Source organism: Ursus arctos, unplaced genomic scaffold (assembly GCF_023065955.2).
Source record: "Ursus arctos isolate Adak ecotype North America unplaced genomic scaffold, UrsArc2.0 scaffold_13, whole genome shotgun sequence".
Taxonomy (NCBI): Eukaryota; Metazoa; Chordata; class Mammalia; order Carnivora; family Ursidae; genus Ursus; species Ursus arctos.
This window is the reverse complement of record NW_026622797.1, coordinates 38286652-38311421: the sequence shown is the minus strand read 5'-3', so window position 1 is coordinate 38311421 and position 24770 is coordinate 38286652. Positions and strand designations below refer to the sequence as shown.

Here is a 24770-nt window from a genome sequence, read left to right as displayed (position 1 = left end):
CATCATAAAATAGGGATAAGCTCATAGCATCTCTTCTATAATAATATTTAAAATACGCTTTTTAAAACAGAGTATAATTAGAAATGTTCCACAAAATATTAGTTATTGCTTTAAAATTCTCATTGCCTCTATGACACTAAATGGAAAAGCTTATAAATAAAAAAATAATACTTATAATGAAATATATTTCCTTCAGTCCACTTTAACCAATGTCCATTATTACATAGCCTCTACACACAAGGTAGGATATATAAGCTGTTTCCTTAAATGTCCATTTTCTCATGCAACTTTGTGAATAGTATTATTAAGAGAATATATTCAGATAATTTTAAGTCAATTCTTCTTTTAGTAATCCTTCAAAACACTAGTGTATGGTTTTAAACACATATATCACTTAGACTGTTTTAACTAATGAGCATTACTGACATCTTTTACAAAAGTATCCCTAACAACTATTTAATAGTTTTTCTGTTGATTTTATAAAACAAGGCAATAATTTAAAGAATCATAATTAAGCAGCTTTGTGTGGATTTGCAATTTATGCTAATCATTACATGAAACAATTTTGAAATAATCCCACAGGGAAATTCAAATCAAAAGGAAAGAACAGATTCTTTATTAAATCCTAGATATTGATTTATGGAGAATATGATCTTATGATATTCCTGTGGAATTCAATTTGTAATAAGAAAATATTATTTGTTTTTCTCTCTTCTATTTCCAGTTGGAGCGCACATTACACATAAACTGTTGTTTCCCGATAATGACTAATGACTCAATAGCTTAAACTTTTACTATCTTCTAGGCACTTTACTTTGGAAGTCAGCTATAAAAAAACTGTTTCTACCCTCAAGGAGTTTGTAAACTAATCTAGAATCTCTAAACCTGGATTTGATGGCTGAACTACGGCTTTAGTTCTCATCCTGGATTTGTGATCAAGAAACCTGTCTTCTCCTCTCAATAACTTCATAAACACTTTCGTTTCTGGCTTTCCCACATTTGGGTTTCACTAGTTGAGCTCTCATTTGTTGGACAAGTTACAAATTCAAATTTTCCAAATTAACATACACTAAGTGGATTTTACCCCAGATAATGAGATAATCATCATCTGCTCAGACAAGGCTGAAGCTCCAAATTTGGATCCCACTGTTTGCATCTACAGTAGTTCTAGGCGGATAGCAACAGGAGCCAGCAAATTCTCCCCTGGAGTAAACACTCCCAAAAGCCTGTGGCTGAACATATCCAGCAATAACTAACATATCACAACTGTAACAAGTCTGGCTATGTGTTGGCTCTTTCTCTCTGGCACCAACCATACATCAGGATGGTATCCCTTCTCCCTATTGTCCCTTCTAGACAATTCTTACTCTTTCCTATAAAAATACTTGCTCCTGTGAGGCTCTTGCCCTGTAGTTATACCCCTTTTCCCTAGTCATATTGCTTCCATCTTTTGGATTTGTGATCATCCCAGTCAGTGATGGAAGAGCCTAGCAAGATATATTTCTGTAAGAAATCCTTCTATTCCACATCCAAGTACACCCAGGTAACGCTATTCCTTTGAAGTGATAGATGACACATACTGACTGGATAGGTCTTTGCCTCCAAGATTATTCTTTTCCATACTCTTTCACACACCCTGTCCCCTACTTCTCACCTAAAAATGGAGAATGTTCATAGTGACAATAAAATAAGGAGGAAATGAGTAAAAATTTAAAATCAATAAATCTGGCCACAGTGAGAATAAAGATCATGGGCATCATCATCTGCTGGGCCATTTCTGAGGCTATGGAATTCACTCCTCATTCCTGATTCCAAATCACATGGATCTGTATGTAGGTGGATTGGCGCACATCGATGATGAACGCATCAATTAAATAATCAACTGAAAAATAGTGGGATCAGTTTCATTGGAAAGAATCAAGTATTTCTCTACCTCACTATAAACCTCAATCTAATCATTAAACAAAAACTGCACATTAAAAATAAAGTAAGCTACAACTCACATAAAAAATATTTGAATCATGCTGAAAACCAACATTACCACATTTTTTAAAGGTGAAAACAACCAACCTTTTTGTTTCAAGGGAGGCTCCTCTATTTCTCCTATATCAAGACAAAAACAGTAAATTAGAAAAACTTTCAGCATAGCATAATCCTGCCTCTCTCTTTTCCCATTTTCTTTTGTTCATTAAAGAAGCCATCTATTAGTTTTGACATTAGTAGTCCTTATATTACTTTGCCTCCCAAATTCCAGTTTTTAAGTATAAACTTTGTTTATGTACATTTATGTGAGATAGTTTCACTTTTATGAGTTCAATGAAATTGTGGCAGCAATCCAAATTATACATTATAGTTCGTATATCATGTTCATTTCAGTTCTCTATTGTTCGTCTCGACCTCTCACTGGGGCCAAACAAATACAAATTCAGACAAAGTCATAGCGAGGACTACACTAATAAGAGCTTTCCTGGTAGTCAAGACTGAATACATGATTTGTGATGACTAAGGCTGACCCTAAAAAATGTCATGTAAAAGACAGAATCATAACGCTTTGTTCTTTTCACATCCATTCAATAGTAGTTTATGTATGGTGGGAGTTTATTTCCTTTTGTTTATTAATATATACAAGAGAGTACATAGGCTAGTTGCATAATTGTTGTGACATTTAGAATATGTCCTTCCATTCTACAACTCCGTTTGTTTCAATAAATTTACTTTTGATTATGATTTCAGTGGAAATGCTTTCTATTTGATCATGAATATGACTTACATGTATAAAACGTATGTCTGTCAATCGTTGTTGTTATTTCAGTCTACCTAAGGATAAATTTGAGAAATAGCTACTATTTTTTCCCCAAAGAAGCATATAAATGGTAAGGTCTGATTGTGAGTTTATAGTAGTACACGGTAAGACCCTCTCTACTATAATGTTACCCAAATAGTAGCATTTAATTTTGACATCTTTGCCATAATGGCAGATGAGCTGTAAGATGAAAGCCAAATAGGGACCTATTTACTGAGTTTGGCAGCCTGTTGATAATGCTGTTAGAACTCAGAAGCGTATTCATTTTGGTTTAGCCTGACCTAAGTGCCCGTTTAACTTTAAGCAAACCACCATACTGCATAACTAATATTGTTCTGAGAAGTTAGGTGTGCTGCTATGCTCTTTGTACCTTTATCAGTGTCCTCATCCCCATCATCATCATCTTCTTCATCACCCTCAGACGAGATGATGTCAGACAACAAAGAAAAGAAGCCATAGACCCAGTCCGTGGTTTCTTCCACAGCATCATGTACAAGTTTTAGAGGATCTGAGCCAATCTTGGAAATAGAGCTTGCTAAAAGTAATTAAAAACAAGAGAAAAATTTTACAATCATTCCCCAAAAAACTAAGGAAAGCTGTTTATCCTAATTTGTGTCTTTGACACAAAATATGTTAATTTTATAAATGCAAATGTCTCTTGGCTACAATTTGGAGGGGGGCTCGGAAATAGAAACTATATTTTGTCATAGTATGCATGTGTATTCAATTAAAAAGAAAAGTTATTGAATACCTATGGTACCAAACACTACGGGGTTACCAAGAAAGAAGTTGTCCTTGAGAAGTTTATAATCTAAGTAAGAGTTTAATACAGGGCAAAATTAGGAATGGATTGAAATAATGTGCATCTATGTTATTCAAATTGCAATATACTCCCTACGTTATGGGTGTTCAGAAACAGAAGCTATCATCGGTGGCCCATATTATACTGGAAAGCATCATGGAGAAGATGGCTCTGTAAAGTTTTAGGCAAACAATAAGTGCCAAGTAGACGTAAGTAGCTGTGACTAAAGTAAGACTGATAGGTCCATTTATTATAATTTGTGGTGCATCAGGAAAAATCTGGAATTGTCAAGGTAGTATTCATATCAGGTTCCAGCTAGATTCAATTTGTTTATCCTTGTTAGGCATCCCAGTACCTGAAAATAAAAAATATTTAAATTTCTACTAACTTTAGTAGATAGAATTAGGAAAAACTGAAGTCTATAAATCTTCCATTTTTTTATATCCTGGGAAATAGAAACTGTGAAATGAAAGATTAAAAAATAAAAATGCAAGCAAATAGACATAATAGATATTTCCAAAATGTTGTCCTTCTCCTTCTCATTTTAATTATATGAAAATTACTCTGAGGCTGCAAAGATAGCCTCTAATATCTGATTGAAGGGGTGATCTATCTAAAAATATGATATAAGTTGGAACTGACTTTTTTATCAATCTAAATTAAATTTTAGACTTATGTTTTCCTTAATTTTAAAAGTTATTTTAGCTTTTCAGAGATTTTTCTCCCTTTGATGTCTTAAAAGACTAGAATTATATCAACATATATTATTTAAAGGTTAAGGACTCTAAAATTAGGCTTTTATTCTGAAGGAGATAAGAAGTCACTGGAAGGTTAGAGCAAAGGAATGAAGTGATTGGACATACGTAACTTCATTCTCTTTGTTGAGGATTGAAAGAATGCCAGGTTGGAAACAGGGAGATCAGCCAAATGAAATAAGCAAGGGGAAACATGATGGTGATTTCTATCAGGGTGATAGGTGTGTGTGTGTGTGTGTGTGTGTGTGTGTGTGTGTGTGTGTGAACTGTGGTCATTTTCTGAATGTATTTAAAAGATAGAATTAATCATATAGGTTCACAGTTTGGCTCCTGGTGTGAGAGAAAGAGAAGGGTACAGGATAACTTCAAGGTTTTTAGCATGAAAAACTGGCATGATGGAAATGCCATTTGCTGAAATGGGGAGGTCTGGAAAGAAACAGGGTTTTTTAGGGGGAGTATATAAGTACCTGAGTTTTAGACTTGTCAGACTTAAGTTGCCTATTAGACACCTATGTGGAGATGTAGACGTTTGTACAACCCAATATGACCTACAAAAGAAAAGTCCTAGCCAAAGATAGAAACTTAGGAGTTCAATAGAGGATAGAAGGTTCCAGAATCATGATACTGAATGATATCACCAAGGAAGTGGACCCAGGAGCATACCAACATTTAGAAGACAAAGAGATAGTCAGAAAGGTGAACCAGCAATTGATTATGACAAGGAGAGATGAGAGAGAGACAGAGATATACACACACACATCAAGAGAGAGCATGAGAGAACCAGAAAAAGTATAATGTCTTAGATGTCAAGTGAGGAAATTGTCTTGAGGATGGTACAGTGATCAACTGGCAAAAGCTGCCAATAAGTCAAGTAAGATGAAGACTGAGAATAGACATTTAGATTTAACGATGAGGAGGTCATCGGTGACCTTCAAAGGGCTGTTACAGTGGAATGCATTCAGGACCAAATGGGAAGAATTTAGAGGTGGTAAGTAGATTTTACTATAAAGTAAATGACAGAGCTTGGGCAATGTTTAAAGAGTACTAGAATCATAGTGGGTTTTCAGTTGTTTGAACACTATTAAAATGGAAAGAATATTTCATTTTACGCTGATGGGTAAGATCCTACAGAAAGGGGGAAAGTGTGTGCTCCCTTAGACAGCACATATACTAGAAAGGGGGAAAGCGATATGAGAGAAAGGATTTCTGGGGAAATTTTAAATTTTATGTTCTATTTCAGGGGATTCACAGCCCATCCAAGGATGCCAAGTTACAAAACTTATCTTCATGATTCAGTGACAATGTAACTTTACTTTTTGGATCCTATTTTACTGCATTCTGGAGAGTTTTGCATGAGCAAGATATGGTAGTCTGAATGATGAGATTAAACCTTAGAGAAAGGAAATGAAATGGAATTTTATAATTGCAATTGAAAAATTTTAAAGAACTGTATGTAAGGAACTGGATTATAATGGCACCATTAAATGTATTTTTTAGCACTAGTATATTTTATATCTAATGGAAGAATATGGCAAATGGGATTTTTATGATCTGAATAGACTGAGACCATTTCCCCATTTCCCTTTTTTCTAAATGTTCACTGAGGAACTTAACAATAAAATCCAACAAATAGACATCAGTTTAATTATCTTTATGCCTAAATGCACTATATATATACACTCTGCAGACATGTATATTGCCTGGTCCTAAAATAGTCAAACCAGGATGTTTTCATGAAGTCAGTGTTGCTGGCTTGTGATCAGCCTCTGATTTTTAGTTATGTGGACAACAACTTTAAAAATATCAATATAGATGTACACATAGATAAAAGATACAAATTATAGATATATCTTAAATAAGATAGTAGTCCTCAAGTTGACTCTAACTCCCTCTCTTGGATATCACATCCAAATTCTATCAATGGGAATAATCCTATACAAGGCAACTAAACATTTTATTGATGTGGGTTTTTTTAAATTATATTTTCTTACCTCTCATGTTTCCATGAGTTAAATTAAATATATTACATTAGGATCATCATAAAAATAATAGTAGCTAACATTTAGAGAGTGTGTATTACCTGCCAGATACTACTCTAAGAACTTTATATTAACCCACATTTCCCTTTCAATAACCCAATGAGGTAGCTATATTATTTTATCTCTCTTTTAAATATAAGAAAACTGAGGTTTTGCTATATTGCTATCAACAAACAAACAAAAATGTGAATTCACAATTGGTTCTAGAGTCAGATACTGGATGAGAGATCCTGGGAGGGGTTTTCTTGCTGTTAAAAGGGGAAACAAGGACTTTATTGCATGGGTACATAAAGCCTGGAGCTGCTGTAGCCACCTTATAACCATAAAGACAGCAGCTGATTCACTGAGGAAGGCAAAGGTTAAAAATGAAAGAACTAGAGTCCATATGACATTGCTGAAGCATTGAATTATCCAATCTTGGAATAATCGCCCTACTTCCAGAGCTTCTGTTATGTGAGATAAGAAATGTTTCTCAGTGTTCAAGTCACTCTTAATTGTATCTTATATTTCTTACAGAAAAATATACCACCAGATGCAGGGGAAACTGCTCTAGGATCCTTATGATCGATAATTGGATTCTTAGCACTGATAAAAGAGTGCCAAGAGAGGCAAGGAAAAGTTTAAAGTTAAATACGATTTCTATTGGCCCTCTGTCTTTGAAGTCAAAGTATACAGATACTTAAGTTTCTAAATGGGAACATACACTGGAAATTAAATTAGTCATTTTCTCTGCTTTCCTCCTAAAGAACCAAGTCCATGTTTTCGCCATTATCCTTGACCATCAGTCTTACATTCTTTAAGTTATATTAGACTCTTCTTGATCTTTCAAATCCTGACAAACATCAGCAAAGAACAGTTACAAGCTTGGGTCCTGAGCTCAGACTGACAGCGTTCAAGTTTAGGCCTCCCACCCAGTGCAATGCCAGCCCATATTGGAGGCAGAGACAGAAGGAGAAATCAGTAATAATAATCCTGTCTTTATTTAAAATTTTGATATTTGGTTCAGTGCAGATTTTTGCATTAATTTTGTAATTTTAACTATTGCATTAAAATATCATGCGTCCTAATTACTGAGTTTTTCGGGGTCCTTACATTTTGTACCCAACGTGAGTGCGTCACTCACCTCACTCTAGTCCTGGTGCTCCCCCCACGGATAGCTGTATGATGTTGAGAAGATCAACTTTTTCCACGTCTATAAAATTCATTGGTCTATGCTTTTCTAAAGTCACTATTCGAAAGTCACCCCTTCATACCTGTTATCTTTATGTTAAACCTTCTCATATTCCAATTTATAATATATCCAGTTCTGGCAAACTGTATTATATAGTGGGAAAAAATATTTTTTTCTGTGCTGCAGTTTGCTGAACTGTAAAATGACAATAAGAGTAATAATACTTACCTCACAAGGTTGTTATGATTATTATATGAGATAATACATTCGAAGCACACAGTATGGTACCTGGTAATTAATAAATGTCAATGTGGAGAAACAAGCAAGATTGCCTTTGAATCTTGAATGAGCCAGAGGTTCTTGTCAGTTTTCTAGCTGGGGCAGCGGCTGTCCCCTTAGTAACAAGCTCTGTGTATGATCTCACCTTCAACTCAGGTCTCCGAATGCTGCACTACAGTCATTTCCATATCCCCCTACACCTCTGAGGCCTAAATTCCCCTCGCATGGTGTCCATTCCCAAAGGAATTACCCTCCCAACGGTAGGCTGCCCTCATGCATATTTTATCAGTGGCAAGAGCATCTCAGCGGTGGAGGAGGTTTGCTTATCTGCATCCGTCTGAGCCACTCCAAGAGATGGTGATTGAACAGGAATCCCAGGCATCTTCTGCCCCTTTTGCCCATGAGTCTCTGCCTGCATTAGATGGTATTTACTGAACTTCACTCAAACTCACTGTATATAAACTCCTTGGTATAAAGCACCTAAAGCAGCGTAAAGGAAATAGTAAATGTTATTAATTGGACTCTCAGAGCCGTTTAACTCAAACATAGGGTGGTGCTCCATGAATGTAGACGTTATAAATATTGTCTTGTGATCATTCAGTCACTATGTTGTCACAGGCCACCTTGGCAGGGTCTGTGAAATCCAAACAATTACATGAAAGAACTAGTGATTGTTCCTTAACCCCCAGAAAATATTCACGTTTAAATATTTAGATCTAAATTGAGGTAAGCGCTTTTAAAAGTGTCACAAGTGCTACCCCAACTAGAAAAAAATTCAAGTTGTATGTACGTTGATGTGTGTACCTTGCACATAGGAGCGCCTTGCACATGGGCTTGCTACACAGGTGTTTCTAATTTTGATATGTGAAGAGTACTGTCTGAAAATATATAGTGTATTTCCAGACCTAAAAAAATTCTAATTTTCAGTGACTGGTTTCTCCATTCTTATTGCAGTTAAGTGCTGGGATACTTTTGTTTCTGTTAGTGAAAATTTGATCGTGTTAAGAAGAATTTTAGCAAATTATGCATCATTTAATATACTCTGAGTTACATGACAATTCCTGCTTGAAGTACTGTGAAATTACTCTGGGTAAACAGAATTCCCTAGAACTTACCCAGTGCCAAACAGAGCTTCAGATGTGTTTCCCATTCCCATGCCACCCCCAGGATGGGAAGAAAGGAAACAAAAGTAGGAAAAACAAACAAAAAGATAAAAATATGTAAATGCTGTGTTAGTATATGCAGAAAGCAATGGTTGTCTCCTCTGTGTTTATGTTTCTTATACTCAGAAATGTCACTGAGAGAATGCAAATTCTTATTAAACATTTTGGACTTGAGGTTTGACATCATTTATAATAGTCAACAATTTCCTAAGAATGTAAGGTTGAAATACTAATTTAATTTAGCTTATTTTTAACCAGAACACATTTGAAATGAAAAGCACTCACAATGAACTTAATAGCCCTTTGAGTCTTTAGGCCCCGGAGTTTCCAGCATAGACAATGCTAAGTACGGATACTTAAAGAGTAACAAACAAAAATATGTGCTTTTATATCCACTTATTAAGGTCTGTGTCTTTATCAAAGGGACATTTACTCAAGACATTGTACTTTAAAGCATTTTAGGATCAGTCTGAAGTAACTTTCAAACAAACTCATGGGTTAGACCATTTAACTCGAATAAACTTGGTTGAACTCAATGATGTCAGAACTGCCATCTTTAATTTTTATCATCACAATAGAAGGGCTTTCAATTTCTTATACTCTCTTATATGCCTTTTTTCCTCCCATGAGTTTATTGTTTTCTTTTTCTCTGTTTCACTTCAAATTGAAAGTAAGGCCAATATGTGAAAAATATAACACATCAAAGAAAGTCAAGAATTCAGGAAATGTTTGAAGCAGCACCTTTATTCCTCCATAGTTATTCTAAGGTGTATTTATATCCTGCCAATGGAAGTTTGTAAAAAGCACACTAACTGGAATTCCAAATCGTCCCATTATTGTCTCTTGACAAAATCCCTGGAAATAGCTATATTTTTGTAAGATTGCTTCAGTTTCAGAAACAACACTTGATATTTTGGTATCTGAGAAGCAACTTTTGTTGCACCAGAATAATAATAATCTGTAGCACCAACATAGCTTTTGCTTTTTTTTTTTTTAAGAGAGAGAGAGCAGGCGGGTTGGGGGTTGCAGAGGGAGAAAGAGTCTGAAGCAAACTCCACCCTGAGCATGGAGCCTGATGTGGGGCTCAATCCCACAACCCTGAAATCATGACCTGAGCCGAAATCAAGAGTCCAACACTCAAACAACTATACCACCCAGCTGCACCACCAACATAGATTTTTTTAAAGATAGCTTTTCCACCCAAGAAGAAAGGATTGTTTCTTAATATCTTCTCTTCAAATCCATGTATAGTAATCCTTTAGAATGAGTTTCACTGTTAAGTGGTTGCCTTCGACTCAAGTTGTGATGCCAGGTCCTGGGACTGAGCCCTCTTCGGTCTCTTTGTTCAGTGGGGAGCTTGCTTCTCCCTCTCTCTCTGCCTGCTGCTCCCCCTGCTTCTGCTCTCTCACTCTCTCTCTCTGTCAAATAAATAAATAAAATCTCAAAAACTAAAAAATAAAAAAATTAAATGATTTCCGCTAAAGAGATCATTGGAGTGGAACTGCCTAACAGAGATTTGGGAGGAACAAAGGTAAAAACCGTAGTAAAATGGAGAGGTGGAGACCAATGAAAATTAAATTCAGCTTCTACAGTATAGGCTTTGCATTGGGTAACTTCCATTGCAGCATATAATAACATTTTGAGGATCTCTGCATGGACAGAAATGTGGAACTCAAGCTATGTTGCAAAATTTCTTTGAAATTGAATATGTAGATCAAAATAATTTTTTTATTTATTTAATTAACATTTTGTGATTTAGCAAAAATATAAATATTAAATCAGCTCATTTTAGACTGGATAATTAAGTTATGAAGTAAAAAGATATTTCTATAGAGCATCTCTCAGATGCTTCTATGAAGAAGAGTGTGATGAAAACTCACTTAGCTCTATTTAAATGAGTGTTTTCACAAATGAGTGATAACCATGCTATTGCTGTAGTCCATAATATATGTTATATTTTTTAAGTAAGATGTTTAAAAAGCTGTATATAATTACATGCCCTGAATTACATAAGTGATGTATCTTCAAAACCAACTTTCTCTGAGTAACTTTCCTCCAGCTGGATTTTTAACACAGAGACGATGTACAGAGGTTGAAATTCCCTTAAATTTGCTGTCCTTACCCTCAATGAACAGGCCTCAAAAATGGTGAAATGGGAAGTTGGATTCATGAAATTCCCTTGGTACTTCCCTTTTTAAAAGATTTTATTTATTTATTTGAGAAAGAGAGAGAGAGCACATGCACAAGCAAGGGGGAGGGACAGAAGAAGAGGTACAAGCAGACTCCCCACTGATCAGGGAGCTGGATGCTGGGTTCCATCCCAGGACCCTGGGATCTTGTCCTGAGACAAAGGCAGATGCTTAAACGGCTGAGCCACCCAGGCACCCCTTCCCTTGGTACTTCTAATATTAACCACGCTATGGGAGAGTTTTACTTATGCAGGTGGAGTTGGGTTTTGAAAGCAGAAGAAGAGGCACTTGGGATGAAAATATGGGCATAAAGTAGAGAGAGCGAGGAAATCAGGAGCCTGCAAGGGATGCGATGAGATTCATGAGAACAAACTGGAAATTGCTTCAGTCCTATGACCTCCAAAACTCCCTCTCCAAAGAGAAGATGCTATCACCCTTGTCATGCTAAATATGCACCTAGGCCGGGAGTGGAAGAAGCTGAAGAAGCATCTGTCGGGAGCTGGAGTTGCTGTAGGATCAGGGGCTGTCCCATGCCAACAAGGTGAGCCAAGGGATCAGGACAACATGCATACTCAAGTTTAAAGGAAGACATTTGAAATTTTAAATAGGGGAATAATAATAAAAAAAGATGTGCAACTTTCATTCTGGCCTCAGAATGAAAAGGAGGCAAAGGCAAGATTCTAGGCAAAAAAAATACATGGCTACTGCAACAATCTTGGGGAAACTAAAGCAGGAGTTCTAGAAATAAGTCACAGAGTACAGAACAGAGCCAAGAGATGTTTAAAAGTTAAATGAGTGTTTTTTGATCACTGAGTGTTTATGGGTCGTGGGGAAAGAGAAAAGCTTACAAGGAGTCCCACATTTCTGACTTAAAAAACTGGAAAATGAACTGGACTTAGAATCTAGGAGGCAGGCCTGGAAAGAAATATAACTAGTTCAGTTGGGAATCTTGAGTTTAATGCTCCAACCGAACATCCTTATGCAATTAGAAAAATTGGAGACAGATTGAGGTTAAGGATGGGGAAAATAAAAATGCTTATGAGATTAATTTTTCCTTCAAAATCAAAATAGTTTTACTGACTCCCATGGTGGAAAGTTTTTCTTAAAACTTATGATAAACTTCGATTGTTTAGAACTGTGTCTACTTTTATCCTCTAAATCTTACTATCTTGCCATTTTAGAAAATTGATCCTATTGGTAGATTGAGAGCCATATATTAAAGGTAAGTAGGCTAAATATGATGGCAGCTTGCTTATCACTTGTTTGGGTGATGCAAAGTCATTGCAACCGACACATGGAACAAGGCGATACTGTTTGACAAGGGCAAGAAGCCATCGATGCCAAAGAGACTTACAAAAGTCCTAAGAAGATAAGGTTTTAATAAGGAAGAGGCTGTCAATAGTTCTTATTCTGTAAGGTTTAACCAAGATGAATGGTACGTGTGCAAGTTGTTCACACTTAAGTTCACAATTTGTTCATTTGTTCAATGTGTTCAGGAAGAAGTCAAGTGTGTATCTGAGACGTTTTAGCAGAGTGATAGAATACGCCAGATCATCTCTTAACAGAGGGCTTTAGAAACAAAGAGGGCTGTTGCCAAATGGCGATATAGGGAAGTGAGGGAAATTTGTTTTTCCAAGTTAAGAAAACCCATAAACACTCGTGGCAAAGGAGGGAATAGAGGAGGAGATCTCGAAGATCCTGGAAGGAGACGGCATTTTACATCTGGCAACATTTAAATGTACCAACATTGAAAAAGTACCTTCAAGGCTCTTCCCTTCTATACACACCCAGATACACACATTCCCTTAAAAGTAATGAGCCCGTTTGAAAGGCCAAATCTTCCTGGTGAGCATGGTTCCTCAGTGGGTTGGCTGCCTGACTCTTGATTTCGGGTCAGGTCATGATTTCATGGGTTTTGAGACTGAGCCCCAGAGTCTGTTGAAGATTCTCTCCCTCTGCCCCCACCCACTCCTGCTCTTTCTTTCTATCTCTCTCTTTCAAATAAATAAATAAATCTTTTAAAAAAAAATCTTCCTGAAGCAATAACTCGTACTTTGGGTTACAAGGAGGTCATTAGACTGAAGTGCTTCGAATGCTTTAGCAGCCAATGAAAGCAAACCCAAACCTAAGACTGTAAATACCTCAAGGATAAGAAATCAAAACCTAAGGACAGCCAATCACAGTCAACCAGGCTTTGCCAAGTAAGGCGAACTCTTAGCCACAGCCCATCAATAATTGCCTTGCTCTGCTTCCACCTTCTACAGAAAGCTTCTAACTCCTGTAGGTGGAGCTTTCACAACCACTTTCTTTTTGGTGCTGCCTGGTTCCACTCAATTTTTCTTCAAACTCTTAACATTTTGAATATGCCCCAGTTTATCTTTTAACATCCCAGATAAATATATTTTCCCAAACCATTGTCATTTTCGCTCTCCATCTTCTTTTCTCTTCCTCTCTGTCTGGTCATCTTTTCTCTCCCCCGTCCCTCTGATCTCTGCATACTATCAGTATGAGATTACAATGGTCAGGCCCGCTCTCTTTTTTAGTGATAACCATGTAAGAAATAAAATAAAATAAAATAAAATAAAGGGCAGACACAAAGCTTTTGAAGTACATCGGATTCTAAAAGATAAAACTCATGTGATTTACCATTTTGAAAAAATAAAATACTTGCAGATGTTGGATACTTAGATGCTTTTAAACCAAAGAAAAACTAGGATCCTGATTTAAAAGCACTTTTGGTGAGCTAATTGTTTTATTGACTGCACAAGGAAATGACTGTCACTTTTCTAATCTACATTTGAATAGTCATAGTGTAGCTCCAATCCTTGCGATTCAAAATCTGAGGCATGGGCATTTTCCTTCTGCTTTTTAACATTTTCTCAATTCAAATTTTCTCATACTCATCTTAACTATTAACAGACTTCAGTATTTTAGAAATGTACACTTGTATGGAACCCTAATGAAATTAAAGACAAGCAACTTTAGTTAAAATTACATGGCTATTTCAACATTTAATAGTTTCATGGCAACGTTTCTAAGTCATTCTTTGCTATTCCTCAACTGTAACTTTTTGAGGCAATGAGGAATGCTACTGAATGCAAATAGATGTACACTTCACCTCTTTTTCCCAATATGACCCCAATCAACCAATTTTTTGCTGGCAAAATCGTGTTGCAAATGTTTCAGCCTGGAATATTTCCAGCCTACTGGAGCTAGATCCATGTCAAATAAAGGGCATTTATATTCTGACACAAAATTGCAAACAACTTCTGGCTCCTTTTACCCATGTCAAGTATCTAAATAAAATGAGAGAATCTTATTATACTTTTATTAATGAGCATGGTGTAGCTGTTATTACATTAATAGAAAAACCTGCTTGCTTTCCTCTTTTTTTAAAAAAAAATCTTAAATATGAACACAATTCCAATGTTATAATATTAACAAATAATGGAAAAGCAAGTTTTCTGTAGATTTATAGCTTTCGATAGATTTGTTTCCAAGCTAACATTCAATGGAATTAATTTTCTGGGAGCACAAGGATAGTCAAAATATCACAGTACTCCAATCGGATGATTTATTTGGATCATTATATTATAAACTTAACAGACCAGTGGAGAAGAGAGATAGTAGATTTGGGATTAATATAGTAATTAGCATATCTGGACTAATTATTTAATAAACATGCATTTGGTCAGTCAAGTTTTAGTCTTGGAAACTCTTGATTGTATTATATAGTCTCTTGAGCTATTCTTTTACTCAGTGTTAGCTGAGGAAATAATTTTGAAGTTCTTTTTACCACATTAAAATGTAGTATGTAGCGCCATGAATTATGTGCTTATTATATCATATAAGAGTAACAAACCATTTCAGAATGGCTAGAACATTTCCTCAATGTTAAAATAAAATAGAGCACTTTAATCACTGGATTTCTTTTGTGTAATTGCTAGAATCTATGTATATTCACATGATATTTAAAAACTGGAAATCAAGTGGTCAATTCATCTTTTTGAAATATGCCTATTCATCTTTTTGAAACATTGAAATACGCTTAAGGTCATGAAGAATAAATTAAAATAGTACTAACTACAATTTATCTAATAATGATGATGTGCCATTCAAAATTCCAAGTGTTTTGTATGTATTAACTTATTCAAGGTTCACAGGACCATATGAAACAGGTACTATTATTCCATAGAGAGAATGAAATTGAGGCACACAGAAGTAATTTCCCCAAGATTACACAGCAACGGATCGGTTGTCAGGAGTGATTGGTAAAGTCAGGATTCTAACCCCAAATTTTGTTATTACTGTTTTGTGTCTTTGCTTTTTTTTTTTTCTTTGTTTGCTTGTTAGATATGCTTAGCAAATAACTTCTGTTTAGATCATACAAATTTTACTGAACAATATGTGTCAGGCAATAAACAGGGCAACAGGATTATTAAAATGAATAAGAAAATCCTTTCCTTTGAGATGCTTAAAGCGCAATCAAGGAAACAGACATTTAAAAAGTATTTTAAATGTGAATCCTAACATTATCAGTATCATCATACACTAATATTTTATGAAGAAATACTATGCTCATTACTCAGCATTCAGAGTGTAAAAAATGCTATCACCCTTTCCTTTATTTCCTTATCTGTTCATTCACTTTCACCTAAATGTTCATTCAAATGTTTGTTGAGGGGCGCCTGGGTGGCACAGCGGTTGAGCGTCTGCCTTCAGCTCAGAGCGTGATCCCGGCGTTATGCGATCGAGCCCCACATCAGGTTCCTCCGCTATGAGCCTGCTTCTTCCTCTCCCACTCCCCCTGCTTGTGTTCCCTCTCTCGCTGGCTGTCTCTATCTCTGTCAAATAAATAAATAAAATCTTTAAAAAAAAAAAATGTTTGTTGAGCTCATACTTTGTGCTAAACACTTCTAAGCACTTGAAATATCAAGTAAATGAAATAAAGCCATTTCCTTACAAACCTAACAAATCAGTGGAGAAGAAACATTTTATTTTATTTATTTTTTTTTAAAGATTTTTATTTATTTATTCGACAGAGATAGAGACAGCCAGTGAGAGAGGGAACACAAGCAGGGGGAGTGGGAGAGGAAGAAGCAGGCTCATAGCAGCGGAGCCTGATGTGGGGCTCGATCCCATAACGCTGGGATCACGCTCTGAGCCAAAGGCAGACGCTTAACCGCTGTGCCACCCAGGCGCCCCAGAAGAAACATTTTAAATAAATAATCACACCCTGGGGCACGTGGGTGGCTCAGTCAGTTAAGCCTCCAACTCTTGATTTTAGCTTAGGTTGTGGGATAGAGCCCCCCTCGAGCCCTGTGCTCAGTGCAGAGTCTGCTTGTCTCTCTCTTTCCCTGCTCCTCCCCCTGCTTGCTCTATCTCTAAAATAAATAAATAAAATCTTTTTTTTTTTTTAAAGATTTTATTTATTTATTCGACAGAGATAGAGACAGCCAGCGAGAGAGGGAACACAAGCAGGGGGAGCGGGAGAGGAAGAAGCAGGCTCATAGCAGAGGAGCCTGATGTGGGGCTCGATCACATAACGCCGGGATCACGCCCTGAGCCGAAGGCAGATGCTTAACCGCTGTGCCACCCAGGCGCCCCAAATAAATAAAATCTTTAAAAAGATAGTCATACCCAATTAAATATATACAACTTGTAAATATATACTATGAGTGAAGAGTAAATAATATAATGAGGAAGTATGACAAAGTGACTTGATTCACATTGAAAGTTCAGGAAAGGTTTTTCTAAGGAAGTGAATTTAAGCATAGCACTGAAAGTTGTATAATAGCTGATCCATCAAAAATTTGGGTGTTAACAGATGGTATGATTTATAATTGTATCCATCTACATGGATACATTTATAAATGCAACATAAGGCCTCATTTGGTAAGGTTCAAACGAGTAGTATAGAGCACTGATTTCAAACTTTTGGATTTTTTTGACCTTGAAATTCACCACCAGCAAAAACCTGGAACCCAACGTCAAATTGCCAACTTTTTATTTTATAGAAGAATGTCATTTATAAACAGTGACAGAAATAATATCTGCAGTTAACATCATTTCCAAAGAGAATTTTAAGACTAAAAATGTAGGCACCATAAAATTAAGAATACTCCTCTAAAATAAATAAATTTTTCTTTATCTTTTTCCTTATTTCATGAAGGAGCAACAAATTTTCATTAGGATCTGGAAATCATTGGACTATGGAAACTTCTGCTTCCTTGATGTGTTTATGAGCAGACTGGATTTGGGTAATGAAATGTATCCTTCTAGATGTAGTGACAAAGAGGACCAAACAGGCCTGGGACATTGAACGGAAAAGTAGGATTTTGATAAGACTTGAATCAGAATAAGAATCACATAAAATGTCAACTATACTTGAAAACTCAGTGCACATGAGAACTGATAAAGTCTAAAATGTTGCATTTAGTGTCTCGGTCTTCCAAGTCTCCTAAAATGTGATAACATATTCATACACAGACAGTCACACAGATCTCTCTCTACACTCACACACACACACATGCATGCACATACATATACATATATACATAACCATTAAATGTTAAATTTATACATTCTGATTGGCTTTGGGTCTTCCCTGAATCATTTTACTCCTCTACACTCACAGCCTGACAAACAGTGCACCTGCTTAACTGGGCTAAGTGCCAGAAGAAAAAATCAGGGAAATTAATTTCCAAGAGCAGTAGATAAATGGCACACCTCATTAGAAAATCTATTTAAAAGGCACATCAGGAGATGTCTGCAAGACTTTCATAAGAAATTGATGCTTCCTACCATGATGTCCTTGCTGGCTTTCTTCTCAGATTACTGATCTTCCTTCCCGGTAATAAGATTCAAATGCAAGTTATGCTTAATGAGTGTCTCCTATGTGCCAGGCACGTATGTTTTACATAGATTATCTTATCTAATTCTTACAAAATTGTTTTGAAATAAGTATGTGAAATGCATGCAAAAATTACCAAATGTGCTTCTTTGAGACCTCCTGGTACACCCATATAAACATTTTTCCTTCTTATGGATAGGGATGTTAATAAATTATGACCCTTATTCTTTAGGCAAGAAAAGCCAAGAGTTAACTACAATTTATTCCTGTTCCTTCTGACCTAGAGGAAAATCATTAATATCTACTAATGCTTGAATTTGTAGTGATCTCTTTAGAAATCTTAGTTTTTGCATTTATTGTTTAGAGAGAAAAAGTTGTCTCTTTATGAATAAGACAGACAAGTTTGTAAGGAATTTCAACCAAAGCCCACAAATTCTGATCCTGAGAGAGTTATTAAATCATCAGGGCAGCCCTCTGTTTTCTGAAAGAGCTTCCTGGCTGAGTCTGCAGAAGCTTGGGGGCAAGGTCTCCAGCAGCCTTTGTGATCCTCTTGTCTCAGTTAATAAAAAAGCAACATTGCCCTGCGCTAACCACTCACCACCCCCAGCACCCTCCCCAACCTGGCCTTTCTGAAGACTCTCATCTTCCCGGAGAAAAGTAAAGGCAAGATGGATAATATCTCAGTGATCAGAATCTTGGTTTCTGTCTGTTGTTCTAAGGTAAATATTAACTGCTCTCCATTTCACGCTCACAAGTGTCCTGTTTTAGAAAAGTTATATACGGTCATCCTACGTGATGGCTTTTTATGCTCTTAAATCACTAAACTGGAACTACATTTCCCAGAATTCCCTTACATGTAAGGTCTAGGTAACAGTTGGGCACAAGAGAAACTTGCATGAGCTTTAGAAAGCAAAACAGAAGTCTTAGCCATTATTTATTCTCTGCAGGTTGGTGTAGGGCAGGTGCTGTCGCAGCTCATGCACATTATCACCCATATGTTGGCTGACCTTGACAGGTGGCAGCAGCTGGCCGCATGTTCTCCATTTCCCACTGGACCGCCTCCTTCAGCATCTCCAAATCCTGGCCAGGTGCTTGTGCAATTCCGTAGTGGAAGGCACCGATTTATCTTGAGCTCACCCACATCATTGTAATTTGAGGTGGTGAGAGTCAAATAGGGGTTCCAGTTTGTCCTTGTCCATTCCAGTTTGTCCTTCGTCTCCTCTATTCTATTTCCATCTGCCCTTTCTAGTGATGGGGTTCAGGACATGCTTCCCCAGATACGGCACCTTGGCATATTGAATGTTTTCAGCTGGAATAGTTTGAGAAATGACATGTGCAAGAAGGACTTTCTGACCTTCCCCTGAAGCAGGTCATAAAACTTTCCTGAGGAAGGTGTCCTCCCTAAACCCAGAGGAAAGGAATATCCTTATTTCCAAGACGCCCAGAGGAATCTGAATGAACAGCCCTTGCTGTTTCCTCAATTTATGACACTTAGCTCATACTCTTTTTGTTCTGTCACATTTTCCCCCCACTTTCCCCTTTTCATCAAACCTAGCATAAAAATGCTTGGGCTTAACTGCTTCTTAAGGTCTTCCTTTCTTTATGAAGGCTCCCGTGTCTCATAAAACTTACATTAAATAAATCTGAATGCTTTTCTCTTGTTAATTTATCTTTTGTTGAAGGGCCCTGGCCAACATTTTAGAAAGATAGAAGAAAAAGTATTTTTCCTTTCCTACACCAACTTCCACTCTACTGACCCATGATCTGGTGCCAGATACACTTCAACAGCCCTACCTAGACTGCTAATCAGTTCTCATGAATGCATAAGCCTTATACTAAATCTTCTATTCTATATCACTGTAGTGACTGCACTCTGATCCCCTGATAGATACACCATATTATTTTTGGAAAGTGTTTGAACTTTATTTTTAGGAAGAAATGAAGGGTAGGTGAAATCTCTTTTTTAGTATCTGGTTTTGGTGTGTGTTTGTTTGTCAATGTCTTAAAATTTGTCTCATTTGATCAGAAGAAGCAAAGTCTCAAATTTTGCTGACCAGAAAGCAAGGTGTTATTCCCATTTGACAGGCAGAGACACCAAGTTCCTAGTCATGTTAACTTGTAGGTTAGAGAGTTGTAGAGTGAACTCAAGTCTTCTGAAAGAAGCACATAAAAGCCAATTCCACATATGCCTCACAGGTAGATTATTTGAGTACATTAAATCAAATTCAGAAAATTAGGAAGTGTGAAGGTTGCTTAGAAGAGAATCATTCTTCTCCATCCAGTACAGTATTTACTTATGAAAATAGATTTTCATTTCTCTATGAACAATTTCTTAATGCCTTAAAAGTGTTTACCTACTTTTCTAAAGTGCTGGAGAGTAATTTAGAGCCCAGCAACAGCTGCCCTGTCTGGTCTTCAGAGTTATTCCCAGTATGCTTTCTTTTATCACTAGCCTTGTATTAACAATACATATTTCAAAGACATTATGTAGTACAAAAGACTTATTGTAATAATATTAATCCTTAGTAAATATTTGAAATGTATCAATTAAAAATAATATTATAACATAAGAGTACCATTTACATTTTGACACTCTTATTGAAGCAAATGATTTTTTTTCTGTGAAGAATCAACATAAAAAAGGCAGGTTAGAATTTACTAAATGGAGAAAAGAAATTAAAATTTTAATATGAGTGTATATATCCCATGTAACCAATGGTTAATATGAGTTACAGGTTTTATGCTGTAATTATACAGTCTTGGAACTTATATTATTTTCGTTTCGGAAAGTGTACATTCAAATCTGAATTAGCAAAAAGTATTTGAACTTCTTATTTGAAAAATTTATGTATTTGTTCTTTAGAATTTCAGCTTTGTGATTATTTTATTTTCATTTCAAATTCATTGGAGAATTTATCTTCCTAGATGTGGCCTCATGATGCCAATCATCCCTATACATCATCTTTCTTTTTGCACCTATTGTAATTACAATAACTTTTTGTCAGCTAGAGTATTGGACGGCATTTCCTTATATCTAAGCATTTATCTAAAGATGTATAGCTTGTCAAAGTAATTTTCTGAAAGTAGAATACGTGGTGGCCAGCCTTCAAGTTGGCCCCCAACGAGCATTGCCTGCCGATATTCACAATATCATGCAGTCTCTTAGGACAAAAAGAAGGGCTGACCTGCGTAACCAAAAGGATTTTGCAGAACTGACGGTATGTGATTTTCAAGTCTTGGTCATAAGAGGCTTTGTGACTTCTGCCTTCTTCTCTCTTGGATCTGAGAGCAGTCAGTTGCCATGTTGTGAAGACACATCAGCATTAACTTGACAGCCAAATGAATGAGACATCTTGCCAATGGTTCTACTACCACACAAAATCTTTCAGATGTCTACAGCCCCAGCCAACTTCTTTATTGCAACCTCAAGATACACGCTAAGCCTTTCCCAAACTCCTGACCTGCAAAAAATGTGTGGCATAATAAATGTTTATTGATGTTTTAAACCACTTATTTTTGAAGTAATTTATTATGTAGCAATGGATGACCATTACAAAATATGACAAGTAACATTTCATCTTACAAACATATTTTATTATTTTTTAATTCTGATTTTATTAAATGTATTAATTTTTAAAGTTGGTCAAAAAATGGATGAAATAAAAATTTTATGATAAATATTTTTTCTTCATAATGTAAAAATTATTTCAAAATCAAAATGTCAACATTATGTATCCTATAAGAAATGGAGAACAGAAAACTTACTACATGACAGGCACTCATGTACAGAGATGAATAAGACAGTCCCTTCCTTGGATAAGTTTAAGTTTCTGAGTGAAACAGACAAGTAAAGAGATACTTACAAGACAGCATGTTAACTGCTGTTAATACAACCACCCCTAAGGTACTAAGGTAATGAAAGCACAGTTCAGTGAATTTTTCTTAGGAAATCTGAGAATGTTTCACCAAAAAATGGAGTAAATCTTGAAGGATGTATTCATCCTTCAAGAAAATGATGGAATGAATCTCTACTAGTGATACTGACATTTATACTGCTTGTGATAAAGCAGGTTCTGTTCTAAGCACTTCAAATATATTCACTTATATAATTCTCTCTCTCTCTCTTTTTTAAATTATTTATTTATTTGACAGAGAGAGAGAGAGGCAGCAAGAGAGGGAACACAAGCAGGAGGAGTGGGAGAGGGAGAAATAGGCTTCCTGCCGAGCAGGGGGCCCGATGTGGGGCTTTATCCCAGAACACTGGGATCAAAACCTGAGCCTAAGGCCGATGCTTAACGACTTGGAGCCACCCAGGCGCCCCTAATTTTCTTAATTTTATTACATAGGTACTATTACTGTCCCCACTTTATAGATGATGAAACTGAGGCAAAGAGAGGCTAAATGACTTTTCCAATATCACACAGGTAGGAAGTTGTAAGATCTGGACTTAATACCAGAGAAATCCAGCACAGAGTTCACATTTTTAACTGCTTTACTACACTTTCGGCGGGGGGGGGGGGGGGGGGGGGAGCGGTGGGAGGATGGTATGAGCAGAGTGAGAGTGAGAATATATGTGTTCCTAGGGATAGAAAGCAGCGAAAAGCAATAGTAAGGATGGCTGGAAAGGAGGTTGCATGAGCTGAATTACAAGATGAAAAGAGAGAGTTAAGCCAAGGACTTAAATTTAATGCCAAGAAATTTGCACTTTGGCAATAGGAAATACTTGGTGAAATTTATGTTTTATGAAGATACCTTTGGAGCAACGGTAAAGCGGAGAGACTGGATGAGGGAGACAAGAAGAAATTGCATTAGTGCCCTCCACAGAGAATCAAGGTCTGAAATGTAATAATGGAAACAGTGGTAACCAGAGAAGGGAGGGGACTCATGAGACATATGAGAGTTAGCTGGCATGGAGCATGGTGATTGATCGTGTCCAGCAGATTTAAAAGATGACTTGCAGATTTCTTTTTGTGGGGAATGGATAGATGGTTAGGTCACTAACAAATATAGGAAACTGGGGGAGGAGGCCTCACACAGAAGATGTGCCTAATAAACACTCCTTGAAAGAAGAAATGAAGTAGCAGTAATACAGAGACTATTTTTTTCCCCTGTGAGATGAAATGCCAGTAACATAGGTATTATCAATAACACCTAATTACAGTAGTCCAAGGAAGCTGTACCATGGATTGTGTGTCTTGCATTTAAGTAATCTAATCTGAAAGTCTAATTACAGGTAGCTGCTCATTTTATAAAATAATTAAGAACAAATTCCTTACAACAGTAATTTCTGTGATGTACTTATTAAATTAATAACTTTATAAATATGAGATTTACAAGCAATTCTCAAAATATCTACTGTAAAACTTAAGAACTGTATTTTACGATCATATTTGGTTCCAAAATGTAAATGAATGAAATTCTAGAAAGGAAAGAATAGATGAAATATCACCATTGATATAAGTTTGAGGGAAATAAAATAATCTAGAGTCATATAAACAACTTTTCACTTAAAACTCTAGGTCATAATTTTATATGACAGGCATTTCAATTGTATATCCTTTTAAAAGCCTCTATTACACAGTATACCCAAAGTATGGCTTATATAGAGAAGAGGTTCACAGTTCTGGATGGTGTTTTTCTTTCACTGATATCATGGGACTCACCTCTACCTGTTAGATAATGCTCACGTTAGCACAGCTACTAATGGTACTACAGGAAGAATCGTCTCAATCACACCACCATGTCAATAAACCCAAATGATCCAGTTCTATGACTTTGCAATATTTATGCTTATATTTCTTTGCATGTAGCCATTGCTTGGCACATATATTACGTTCTTGATAAATAATTGCTGAGTGAGTATAATACCATAATAAGAAGTAGAGGATCCCTGACTGTACAGAATGCAACTTATAGTCTTTATAGTTTCTGGGTCCTACTGATTCCATTCCCATTGGAGAAAGAAAATGGGAGGTGAGGGTGAGGGTGAATGGTGCAAATATGTAGGAGCACATTAAGAACTGAATGAGATGGTTTTGTTTGTGGTAAAAAGCATAAATTTATTCATCTATTTACTTAATATTTATTATACACCTGACTGAGTCCTTCCCTCAAGGAACTCATAGTCAATAGAGCATGTCAGATGTGGAAATGGACACATATCATTTTAAAAGTGTTAACATACCTTGAACAAAGAGATAAACAGTACACTCAAAGATTGAATAGGCCATAATGAAAATCCGTCTTTCCTCACTTGCATTATTCCTGTTGTACTCCAAACCCATAAGAACACATGGCCACTCAATATGTAGTATCTCATTACAAGTAATTCTGGGAAAATCCTTTTCACACTCTTTATTTTCAGGCACTCAAAATAGGGTGTTTTGATGGGAGGAGCAAAGAGAATGTCTGGAAAGGAAGCTTGGAGCCAGATGGTAGAGGCACTTAAAAGTGCTTTACACAATTTCCCACTTGTCCAAAAGTTTTTTATTTGGTTTGGTTTGGTTTTAAATTAAGTCCCTGTTCCCAAACCAAATCTCCACCAAACTTTTTAATCATTATCTTCATGAAACTGTAACATTCAGCTTGTGTTTGGCATTACAAATACGGAAATTTATTTCATTTGAAATCACTGACTACAACAGGCAAGGAAGAACAGGAAGGAAATGGGGAAGAAGGAAACCAGACTTCACTGACACTCAGGCACGTTTGTCGCG

At 36.3% G+C, this 24770-nt stretch overlaps 1 protein-coding gene across 36 annotated transcripts in view; it reads right to left on the bottom strand.

The window, feature by feature from the left end:
• The window catches only part of TRDN (triadin), a 362517-nt gene that overhangs the window by 292006 nt on the left and 45741 nt on the right, over positions 1-24770 (bottom strand). For all 36 annotated transcript variants that reach the window (XM_057311074.1, XM_057311078.1, XM_057311076.1 and 33 more), the window contains exons 3-4: positions 3174-3338; positions 2071-2103 (exon numbers count right to left, since the gene is read on the bottom strand). In XM_057311074.1, coding sequence (XP_057167057.1) covers positions 2071-2103; positions 3174-3338 — 198 coding nt within the window. The remainder of the gene's footprint in view (positions 1-2070; positions 2104-3173; positions 3339-24770) is intronic.